Source organism: Suncus etruscus, chromosome 6, assembly GCF_024139225.1.
Source record: "Suncus etruscus isolate mSunEtr1 chromosome 6, mSunEtr1.pri.cur, whole genome shotgun sequence".
Lineage (NCBI taxonomy): Eukaryota > Metazoa > Chordata > Mammalia > Eulipotyphla > Soricidae > Suncus > Suncus etruscus.
The window spans coordinates 51464400-51475825 of record NC_064853.1 but is presented as its reverse complement, the minus strand read 5'-3'; the positions used below and the strand labels follow the sequence as shown (position 1 = coordinate 51475825).

Here is an 11426-nt window from a genome sequence, read left to right as displayed (position 1 = left end):
GTGCTCAGGGATTACTCCTAGCTCTGTGCTCAGGAATCACTCCTGACAGGATTGAGGGACCATATGAGATGCTGGGGCTCAAACCAAGATTGGCCACACTCTGCCTGCTGTGCTATCACTCCGGCACTTGGGGTTACTGCTCTTGACCTTACTCGGGCTTTCTGAGGTATAGAACAGGGAGGAGAACATTCTAGGAAGTCAGGGTCATCCCATTCCCCCACTCAAAGGAAACATAAGAAGCTCTAACCTTGAGGGCTGGGGGAGTAGGCTTCCAGGGAAACACTGCTGCTTCATGAGGGTAGAACATTCTGTACTCCTGCTGTTCCTCAGACCACTGACCGTTGTAAGATAAGACTCCCACCTCTAACATACTCCAGGGCTTGCCAGAGGTGAACTGTCTACAGAGATTTATTGTGAGTTGGCTTGGTCCCTAATAGAGAGATCCCTGAGCAGTCGCTGAGGCCCAGAATGAAGGCTTTCCCACCATCTGCCCCAGCTCAGGCTCACAACAGGATTGCTGGGCCTGGTGCTCCCATATAATCTTCCTACCCTCGAACCCCTACCTCCAAGCTCCGTAAAAGGGTAGCCCAGCCAAGAGCACAGTCTCCCCAGACCTCTGGGCACCTACAATTAAACCCAAACCAGCTGGTTTACTACTGGCGACCATTGACTCTTGGCCACTTGGGCCTTGGTCAATGTCCCGAGCCACAAACCATGGCCAGTCTCTTTTTTATACATGCAGAAAAAATGTTTTTATGTGAACTTTCTCACCATTTATAAGTATTTTTGATAACCCCAATGCTGAGGAGAATGAAGGAGGCAATGTTTTTCCTCTGCAGCTGCCCCATGATGGCTGGGTCTAAAATCCTAGATGGATCCAGCTTGATGTCTTTGCGACTGTCCTGCAGGAAGAAATGTGTCTCTCTTCTCTTCCAGTTTTTTTTTAAAAAAAATTCTCAAAAGATCAGTGTACCTTTAACTTTATCCTTGTCCTCCACTCAAGCCCAAGAAGAGCCCTTGAGTTCTGTTCCCCATATAGCTCCTAAAGTTTAGCAAGAGGAAAACAGCTTCTCTTAGGTGCCCCCAGGCCCCTCCAGCTGAGTTCCCTACTTGCCTTGGGGGCCTCCACAACTGAGCTTCCTGAGAGGCTCAAGTGTTTTATCAAGTGTTATATCAAGAATAATATTAGCTGTCACTTACCAAGAGTCTTTATCACCTCAGACACTATACTTCAATTACATGTATTTTCCCATTTCTTCCTTACCACAAACCTGAGGCAAATATTGCTTGTTTTCAATGTGTAGATGAAGAAGCCAAGTCTCAGGGAAGTGAAAAGACTCAGTGATCACTTTGAGATTCAGTCTCTCAAATTTTGCAGTGTTTCCTTTTGTACTGCTCTAACCCTCAAACCTGCCTTTTTGGGGGGTCCCATACCCAGTTGTATACAGGGCTTATAACCTGTATATAGTTTCTGTGCTCATGGATTGCTCCTGACAGGCCCAGGGGACCACAGGGAGTGCTGGGGATTATACCCTGGGTTGGTCATGTGCAAGGTATTATTTCACCAGACCTTCTCTGCCTTTTTTCATTGGTGTGAGAAAGAAAACCTTTCGAACCAAAATGTCTCATCCTCACTCCCACTCCAATCTGAGGGATGAGGCATAAGCCAGCAAGCTCTACTAGATGCTGAGTGTCCATTTGCAAGACAGTTTTCAAGCCCCTTGCAGGGGCGAGGGGGTACCCCTTCCAGACATGAGTGGCGGTGGCAGTAGCCCATTCCATGTGTGAAGAGACTCAGCTTCCCCACAAGTAGGTCATACCCCTGTGCTGAGACAGGAGGCCTGCTCCACAGTGAGCAGTTCTGGTGCTGCTGCATTCTCTTTGCTGACCCCCTCCCATCTCCCCCCTCCCACTGTGCCCCAGTTGCCCTCTTGTCACCCCTCTGCCACTTGCCCTGCCCCCCAAGGTACCAGTAATAAAATTAGAGAGACAAGTGTGGGTGTCTCATTTCCTTTTAGCAAGACACTCAGTTTCATCCTTGGTCTGATGCCCCTACTGGCTGGTGGGCAAGGGAATGTGACAAATGCTTTTGGGGACTATCTGTCACCAGAAGGTGCCAGTGACTTGCTCAAAATAAATTTGTGATAGATCTGGTAGTAGAACTTAACTATTTTTAGAATCTGGTACAATGTGCTGAGAAACATTTTGAAATTAAACCCATTGTCTTAGAAACAGGGCCTGAGATGCATTAGGTCTTTTTTACCCTGGGAGTATACTTCTGGTAAAAGCTACAAAAGGATCAGAGACAATGAGAGGAGGGCTGGAACACCAGCTCACTCCATGAAGCTCACCACAAAGAGTGGTGAGTACAGCTATAGAAATAACTACACAGAGAACTACCATAATCAAGTGAATGAATGAGGGAACTGGAAAGCCTGTCTGGAGTACAGGTGGGGGTGGGGTGGGATGGAGGGAGATTTGGGACACTGGTGGTGGGAATGTTGCACTGGTGAAGGGGGTATTCTTTACATGACTGAAACCTAATCACAATCATTTATGTAATCAAGATGTTCAAATAAAGAAAAAAAAAGGCTACAAAAGGAAAGAAGCAAAACGGAGAAAGGGAAAGCACTAAGCAAGGATATCTCAAAGCCCAGGTCAGGCCTGACCTGGCGCAGGGAAGGGCTTTGGAACACAAACCATAGAGCAGAGCTGAATGTGCTTGGAAAGGTGAAGTAAATTCCCAGTGTAGAGTTTCATGCTCCCTCCTGCAAGGGCGGTTTTCCAGAGAAAGGGCCAACTCTGAGCAACCAACACAGCAACTAGAGGATGAATTCCCTTATGGGATAAAAAGGAATCTGAACGAGACACCAACATTTCCTCTCACCCAGGAAAGACTGGTAGTGTGGTTTTTCAAAATCTGTCATTACCCGGGAGGGAGAAGCAATGATTCAATCAACAATATACCATCTTAGCAGTCAACCTGTATCTGATGATAAAAAAAAAAAAAAAGGTGGGATCAAACCGGACAGCTTCTGAGGTCTCCAAACAGGACTGGCCACACTACTGATAGAAAATAAAAATGTGGAAAATACAAATGCCAAGCCTCTTGTTAAAAATTCACTGTTAGGGTCTGGAGCGATAGCACAGCGGGTAGGATGTTTGCCTTGCACGAGCAGACCTGGGTTCGATCCCTGGCAACCCAGATGGTCTCCCAAGCCTACCAGGAGTGATTTCTGAGCAAAGAGCCAGGAGTAACACCTGAACGTTGCAGGGTGTGGCCCCAAAACAAACAAAAATACTATTAAATTGATCAAGGTAACATGGGAGTATTAGAGCAAGTACAGAGATATTCTGATGTAATGAGAGCTGCATGCTGTTCTTCCAGGAAGCCAGCCTCTATTGGGCAGCTCCAGCTTGCAGTTCTTTAAAGCTAAAGAATTTTGCAGTAGCAAGGGAATCAGGCACAGCAGCCATGTCCTTCAGGCAGCTAAAGCTGGATGCCATGCAGGCCAGGACAGTGAGTCTGGACCCAAAGAGTGGGTGAATGAGTCTGGAAGGAACGTGGGTCTTTTTCTCAAATTCTGGGATCTTGCCCAATAACCCACAGCCATGGGATCAATCACTAAATATAAACATAAACAGACCTGCAAAGCCTAAAAAGAATAAAAAGCTACAAAGCCCTGAAGGACATGAGTGAAAGCTTGAGTAAGTCTATTCCTGCTGAAGATGGTCAGGTTTGGGCAAGAGAACCAGAGCAAGATCGGCGAGTGCTGGGTCCAGAAGGCTTTTAAAAAGCTGGTGAAGATTCTCAAGTTTGCTCTGGGGTGGGTTTAACTGACACAGCAGGAACTGGGGGTGGAGCAGTCACATCTCGGCTTCCAGATTGCATTTAAGGATTAAGAAATCTGGAAAAGGGCCCGGAAAGATAGCACAGCGGCGTTTGCCTTGCAAGCAGCCGATCCAGGACCAAAGGTGGTTGGTTCGAATCCCGGTGTCCCATATGGTCCCTCGTGCCTGCCAGGAGCTATTTCTGAGCAGACAGCCAGGAGTGACCCCTGAGCAACGCCGGTGTGGCCCAAAATCCAAAAAAAAAAAAAAAAAAAAGAAAGAAATCTGGAAGGCCATCATCAATCCTGCGGTCTTTTACTGTTTGTGTGTTTGGGAGCCACACCCGGTGACGCTCAGCACTTACTCCTGGATGTGCGCTCAGAAATCGCTCCTGGCTGGGGGGCGGGGATCGAACCGCCGTCCGTCCTAGACTAGCGCCTGCAAGGCAGACGCCTTACCCGCTAGCGCCACCGCTCCGGAGCCCCTCCCACCTTGCGGTCTTCTTTCCCCGGAGTTCCCACCGCCCGGGGTGGGGGCGTGGTTTCAAAGGAATGAACGCACGGGCTCGCACGTGCCGCCCCGCCCACACCGGCCCTCGCCTCGCCCCAGGTAGCCCCGCTCACTGAGGGCGTGCGGGAGGCGCGGCCCCGCCGCGCAGCCGCAGAGAATCGCTTCCGGGGAGGGAGGGGCGGGCGGCGGAAGTGAGCGCGGCCGAGGCTGGGCGTCCCGTCCCGTCCCGCTGCGGCCGGAGGGGAGGGGAGGGGCCGGGCCGGGCCGTGCGGCGAGGTGAGTCCGGGAGCCGCGAGTCGCAGGTGAGCGCCGGCGTGAGCAGGACCGCGGCGCCGCCGAAGGGACGTGGGCCCGAGACGCGGCCTGAGTGGGCGAGCTGCCGGAGCGAGCCCGCCGCCCTGGGCTTCCTCGGGCCGGCGGAGCGAAACGGAGCCCGGGAGGCAGCGAGGCTCGCCCGAGTCGCCCGGCAACGGTGGCCGAGGGAGGCGGGCGGGTTCTCGGGGGGCCCGGGCCGCCTCGGCCGCGTCTGCCCTCCGCCTGGCTCCTGGGACGCGCCCCGGGCCTGCGGGTCCAAGGGCCGCGGAGGGAGAGAACTTGGCCGACCTTGGCGGCGCGCGCGGCGTCGGGCCGGAGCTCGCTCGGCGAAGTTCCCCCGAGTGGGCTGGGCGGCCTCGGGAGGGCGGTGGGGGCGCCCCGGGGGTCCGAACGGGCCTCCTTGGCCGCGCGATCCGGAGCGGGCAGCCCCCGAACCGACCGTCCCGTTGGTTCCTGACAGCACAAGTGGGATGGGACGCAGCCTTCCTGGGGCCATCCTGCCCGCACGGGGGAGATCGATCTCAGGCCGAGGGGAATGCGGGGCGCCTGCCTGTAGGAAGCATGGCCGTGAGGTCCGCAGGGACCGAATTAGCTGGGTCTGGGATCAGAGGAAAGAGGTCGGAGTCTGGCAGAGTGCCAGGGAGTCCCGCCAGACCCGTGTCTGTCAGGCACCTGCCGGCTGCCGGGGAACTCAGGCCTGTCATTAGTCAGATCCCTCTTCTGCCGCCAGAGTTAGACCCAACTGACTGAGCCCCAGAAGTTGTTTGGAGAGCTTCAGGGACAGTTGCCAACCCTGGGGAAGCACTCACTGGCATTCAGCACGGAGCCTGGCACACAAAGGACATTGATAAACTCGAGTTCAGCCCACGCCAGTGACAACAGGATCTGGATAAAGTTGACATTCTTTCTATTGGCATGACCACTGGGTGACCTCCGAAAAGTCCTTTCGACTTTCCTCCTGTGGATCTTAAAGCAAGAGAGGTGTCTTCTCCCAGGTGGAAAAGAGACCCTACAAGAGGTTTCCAGAAAGGGCTGCTTTGGTCAGTCCTTTTCCCTATTCCCCTGACAGGGAAAGCAGTCCTTGATTTCTCAGTGGCTTCTCACCCACATTTCCAGCCCTTACTTATAACTTCACTCAAAGCAAACTTGTACAGGCGTATAGTCTTTACCTTGTGTCGTCCTGCTTGATTCCCTCTGAACACATCATAAGGCTCCAAGACTAGGTGGCTGAACTCACCTAGGAAGTTTATTTTTTAAACTATGGGTCACAAACCCCGCATGGGGTCGTGCTACTGAATACAGAGGTCACAAATACTTGACAAAGTATTATTTCTGAACACAGACTGAAAATCAGAATCAATTAGGGGCATTTTTGGCAAACTCACCTGTGTTGTATTTCTCACTGGAAAGGGAGATTGTCAGGAGGAGAAAATGTCTTAAACCCTAATCTGGGCCCGGAGAGATAGCACAGCGGCGTTAGCCTTGCAAGCAGCCGATCCAGGACCAAAGGTGGTTGGTTCGTGCCTGCCAGGAGCTATTTCTGAGCAGACAGCCAGGAGTAACCCCTGAGCGCTGCCGGGTGTGACCCAAAAACCAAAAAACAGAAACCCTAATCTAATTTCTTTCAAAGTGATAGCAAACTTTTGTTGTGTACTCAGCTGCTTGATCTCTTCTGGATTTTGAGTTCCTTGAGAATTGGCTGTCTTATGCCTTCCATTGACCCTACAGTGCAAAGACAGGACTGACAAATTGGAAATCCTATGGTGTCTGATGAGTAGTAGAAATTATGAGTTCTTGGTTGCATCTGCCCATCATGCAAGAGCAGCTACTAAAAGTAGTCAGAAGGGCTGAAACTGGCTTAAAGTGGCATATGTATGTCTTACATGTCTAAGGTCCTTCATTCTCTCGAAATACGCACACACACAATTATAGACAGAAGTATCCTTCCCATCTATGTGCTTTTCTACTAAGCTATATCCCTAACCCCTGAAATAAGATTTTAAAGTTCTTTTTGGGCCAGGGTGGGGAGGGTTTGCACACTCTGCGGTGCTCGGGTTACTCCTGGCTCTGCGCTTAGAAATTGTTCCTGGCAGGCTGGGGGGACCAATGGGATGCTGGAAATTGAACCCGGGTCTATCCCAGGACAGCCACGTGCAAAGCAAACACCCTACCCTGTGCTATGGCTGTGGCCCCGATTTCAAAGTTCTTAATGAACTGTTAAAACAAGATACAAGCCTCACATATGAGGTTCTGAGTTCTAAATATAGAATCCAATTTTTACTAGGGATATAGCTTAGCACTAGAGCACTTGATATGTACATATGAGGCCCTAAATCGAATTGCTTGGGCTTAAGAGTAGGGCATGGTTCAATTTTATGCATTTCATTAAGATAACCCATAAAGCTAGAGTGGTAGCTCTAATACTTTGCAGATGGAAGAACCAACAGTCAGGAAGAGTGAGTGCCTTGCTTAATACTACATAGACAGTAGATGGTTGAACCAGGATAAAACAATTTGGCTCTTTTCCCTGTAGCGCAATAGACTGAGATTGCTACAGCTGGCTTTTCATTCTGTTGTCTTTGTATTAAGTAGGTCTCAGCATTGCCATGCTGGGTGGCACATGCTGAGCCTTTTTAATCCCATCTTTAAGCAGGAACATTATCCTTTGGGTGGAGCTGCAGCTTGGCTTTCCCCTGTGTTCTTTTGTTGTTGTTGTTGTTGTTGTTGTGGGAGTCATTCCTGGAAGTGCTGGAGAAGCACTCATGGCCATACCTGGTCATGTTCAGGTAAAGGAGCATGTGGTGGGGCCGGGAAGGTGGCGCTAGAGGTAAGGTGTTTGCCTTGCAAGCACTACTGTAGGACGGACCGCAGTTCGATCCCCCGGCGTCCCATATGGTCCCCCCAAGCCAGGAGCGACTTCTGAGTGCATAGCCAGGAGTAACCCCTGAGTATCAAACAGGTATGGCCCAAAAACCCAAAAACCCCCCAAAAAGAAAAAAAGAAAAGGAGCATGTGGCGCTGGGCTAGAACCCAGTGTCTCACAAATGCAAAGTTATGTACTTGTATGTACTGTAGCACTTGAGTCACATTCCCATTTATTCATATGAGCTTTTTTTTTTTTTAATAGAGGTCACTCCTGCCAACACTAGGCTGGATACAGGCCTGATGGTTCAATATTTGGCCCAGAGCTATAAGAGTAAAACACAGTGTCTTGGGACCAAAGAGATAGTACAGCAAGTAAAGCATTTGCTTTGCTCACAGCTGACCCAGGTTCAATCACCAGCATCCCATAAGACCTCCTACACTCACCAGGAGTAAGCCCTAAGTACAGTTCAAAGAGTAAGCCCTGAGCACCGCCAGGTATGGCCCAAAAATCAAAAATTCTTAAAAAGAAAAACATAGAGTCCTGTACATGATAGGCATGTTCTCCACGCTTTTAAGTTGTATCTCTTGACCCTGTATCTTGAGATCTTGAACTAGTTATCTCAGGGGTTTAACTTAGATCTTTACAAGTTTTGCCTCAGGAAACATAAGGGCCCTGAAAGACTTTCCCAGGGTGGAGATGCCATGTAGTAAGCCTGGAGAACTTTTGAGTTAGATATAGAGTCATTATTGAGTGAGAGCAATCTCTTGGGCTGGTTTTCTACCTTGTGAAATGGCTGGAAAACTTGCAAGGTCTGGTTTTGTGGAGCTTGTATAGTTGCCATTGAGTCCCTACTGTGGGTTGTTTCACAGGAAGCGAAGCCTGGTGTTTCTTAAGATGGCCTGATATGAAGGAGTCACGCTTCCAAGGCCCCAGAGCTGCTGTGTGGCTGCCTTGTCTTTCAAGTGCAGGAGCTGGTTGAGATGTCGGGAATGGAAGCCAATGTGGTAAGGGGCATTATTTCCAGGGCAGACGTGTTTTGGGAAAGGCTGGACACCTAGTCTTCCAAAGTACTAATCCTAAATAGTTTTCCTTTCCTCTAAAGCAGTGCTTCTCTAATAGTGGGGTGCGACCCGCCCAGGGGGGCCGCGTTTGACCTGACAAACACTGTCATAACAAGCTAAGCCTCGTGTTTATGTCTCTGGAGCTGAGAGTTGCTGCTTCAAACCCCGCTTCAAAAGTTATGCATTGCAAAAGGTGCTCATTGTAGCCAATTAATCCAGACATCACCTCTGATTAAAAAATCAGCCCAAGTTATTTTATATATTTTTGTTTTGCAGGTTAAAGGTTTTTTTTTTTTAATAAAGACACTATTTACAGTCGCACATGGGCCGCGAAAAATGTTTTCTTCTTCCTAGGGGGGCATGACAAAATAATTGAGAAGCACTGTTCTAAAGAGTGGGAATTGGGACAAACCACCTTTCCTCTCCCTCTCCCAAGTCAGAGCCGACTATGAATTTGTCTTTTCTCTGTAGAGAAAAGAAAGGAAGTCGGGGGTGGGGGGGCGGCTGGATAATCCTTAATCCAGCTAATTCCTAATTCTGTTCCTGGACCCTTCCAACACTGTCTTGACAGCATCAGGCGACCTTTTAGGTGGATCTAAGGGTGGAACATGGAAACCTAACCTCATTCACAACTGAGATTTGCCTTACTCTTATAGCATCCCTGGGAGGGATAATAGGTGTATTTATCTCCGAAATTGTGACTGACTGTCTCTATGTCTCTTCTAGACCATCCCAATCTGGCAAAACAAGCCCCATGGGGCTGCTCGAAGTGTAGTGAGAAGAATTGGAACCAACCTGCCCCTGAAGCCATGTCCTAGGGCATCCTTTGAGGTATGTTCACTGAAAGGGAGGAAGGCGGGTTATGCTGCTTCTGTTACCCGGTTTCCCCATTTGTTAAAAATACTACTGGGGGGGGGGGGGGCAGAGAGATAACATGGAGGTAAGGCATTTTGCCTTGCATGCAGAAGGATGGTGGTTTGAATCCTGGATCCATATGGTCCCCTGTGCCTATCAGGAGCGATTTCTGAGCATAGAGCCAGAAATAACCCCTGAGCACTGCCGGGTGTGACCCCAAAAAACAAAACAAAACACTACTGTGGGAACCAGAGCAGTGGCGCAGCGGCAGGCCTTTGCGTTGCACGCAGCTGACCTAGGACGGACCGTGGTTCGATCTGTGGGCATCCCATATGGTCGCCCAAGCCAGGAGCGATTTCTGAGTGCACAGAGTAATCCCTGAGTGCCACCGGGTGTGGCCCAAAAACCAAAAAAATAACAACACTACAGTATTTTGTTTCATACAAACTTATGAACGAATAGACTTCCATTTTTCTCAGAAATTAATCTTCAATGCCTCTGCTCTTATTTCAGTAAATCCAGAAATCTAGTTTACTAAAGCACGCCTTTGATGAACCATACCACCAGATCAGCCATATCAGTGTTCTTGAGTACACTGAAAACTTAGCCCTAAGACTACTACTTAGCCATCTATTTTTAATGTTCCCTTGGGGCATCTACTTTATACCTAAATCTGTCCATTCCTTTTTAGAGGGGGTTAGTACTCACTCTGCTGCTGTAGAGATTTCTTTCAAGTTCTTCATTGGAAACTAGCATTCATTAGTCCCACCTGCCTCCTCCTAAGGTCTAAAGGTTAAGCACTAGTTCTAGCCTAGCTAAATGCTTAAGGTGTGTATGTGTTTTGAGGGAGATGGAACATGGAAGGAAATTTACAACTTTCTTCACACCCAAAGGTAACAGAATTCTATGCCTGAAAAGATGTGGGTTAGGTGAGAACAAAATGAAACTGTATGTCAGATGCTGAGTTGCAGTGTCTGTGAAGGAATGCAATCTATAGTTAGAAATGGTGTCAGGGTTAGAATTAGAGCTAGAAATGGTGCTGAGTATAGTTATTCCAGTTACCCAGAATTGCCTTAAAAGATATCCATAGGTTATTTGCCTGGTGGCCTCAAGCATCAGAAACAATGAGAGGGCCGGAGAGATAGCACAGAGGGAGGCCATTTGCCTTGCACTCAGCCAAGCCAGGACTGATGGTGGTTCAATTCCCGGCATCCCATATGGTCCCCCGAGCCTGCAAGGAGTTATTTCTGAGTGCAGAGCCAGGAGTGCTGCCGGTGTGACCCAAAAAAGAAACAATGAGAAATGTACAACTGGTGAATATGAGCTGGCTGTATACTGTTGGGTGAGCCAATAAGAGTGCAAGACAAGCTTCTTAACTGCTGTACTATCAGGCCCTATTTTAAGGACTCTTACTGATTTTCTTTTTAAACTTATCCATATAAAATTGTGAAGTAGGGGCCTGAGAGATAATACGGTGATGAGGGCTTTACAAACAGTTGTATGTACTGGGTTCGATGATCCCCAGGACTCCTGCCAGGAGTAATCCTTGAGCATTGCCAGTTGTGGCAAAAACAAGCAAAATAATTGTTACATAATCGAAAGAAAATTTAACTCTGACCATATAGTTATGATACATTAACTATTAATGACTTATAGTTTTTTCCTATCATTTCTAGAGCATGGGTACCCTCCCCAACAGTTTGCATAGGCCAAAAGAACCACTCCTGATGATACTTGTCCTGGGTTGTGAATGCCTGACAGTTAAAAGTTCAGATTCAGTGACTCGGTGCTGCCTGGGGCTACAGTAGCCATACCTGGCAGTCCAGGGGAGTGGGGAGTGAGGCAGAAGGAACTTGAAATTAAGAATGTACTCTAGGGGGGGCCGGAGAGATAGCATGGAGGTAAGGCGTTTGCCTTTCATGCAGGAGGTCATCAGTTCGAATCCCGGCGTCCCATATGGTCCCCTGTGCCTGCCAGGAGCAATTTCT

The 11426-nt window shown here is 49.0% G+C and overlaps 1 protein-coding gene across 4 annotated transcripts in view; it reads left to right on the top strand.

Moving 5' to 3' along the window:
* The first annotated feature begins 4532 nt into the window (after positions 1 to 4532).
* The window catches only part of MTFR1L (mitochondrial fission regulator 1 like), a 22816-nt gene continuing 15922 nt past the window's right edge, over positions 4533 to 11426 (top strand). For 2 of the 4 annotated variants that reach the window (XM_049774978.1, XM_049774975.1), the window contains exons 1-3: positions 4533 to 4643; positions 8392 to 8526; positions 9310 to 9414. In XM_049774978.1, coding sequence (XP_049630935.1) covers positions 8503 to 8526; positions 9310 to 9414 — 129 coding nt within the window. In that variant the 5' untranslated portion in view covers positions 4533 to 4643; positions 8392 to 8502. Of the gene's footprint in view, positions 4644 to 4703; positions 4814 to 8391; positions 8527 to 9309; positions 9415 to 11426 lie in introns of those variants that run through there. The other 2 variants (XM_049774976.1, XM_049774977.1) reach the window with 2 other exon arrangements.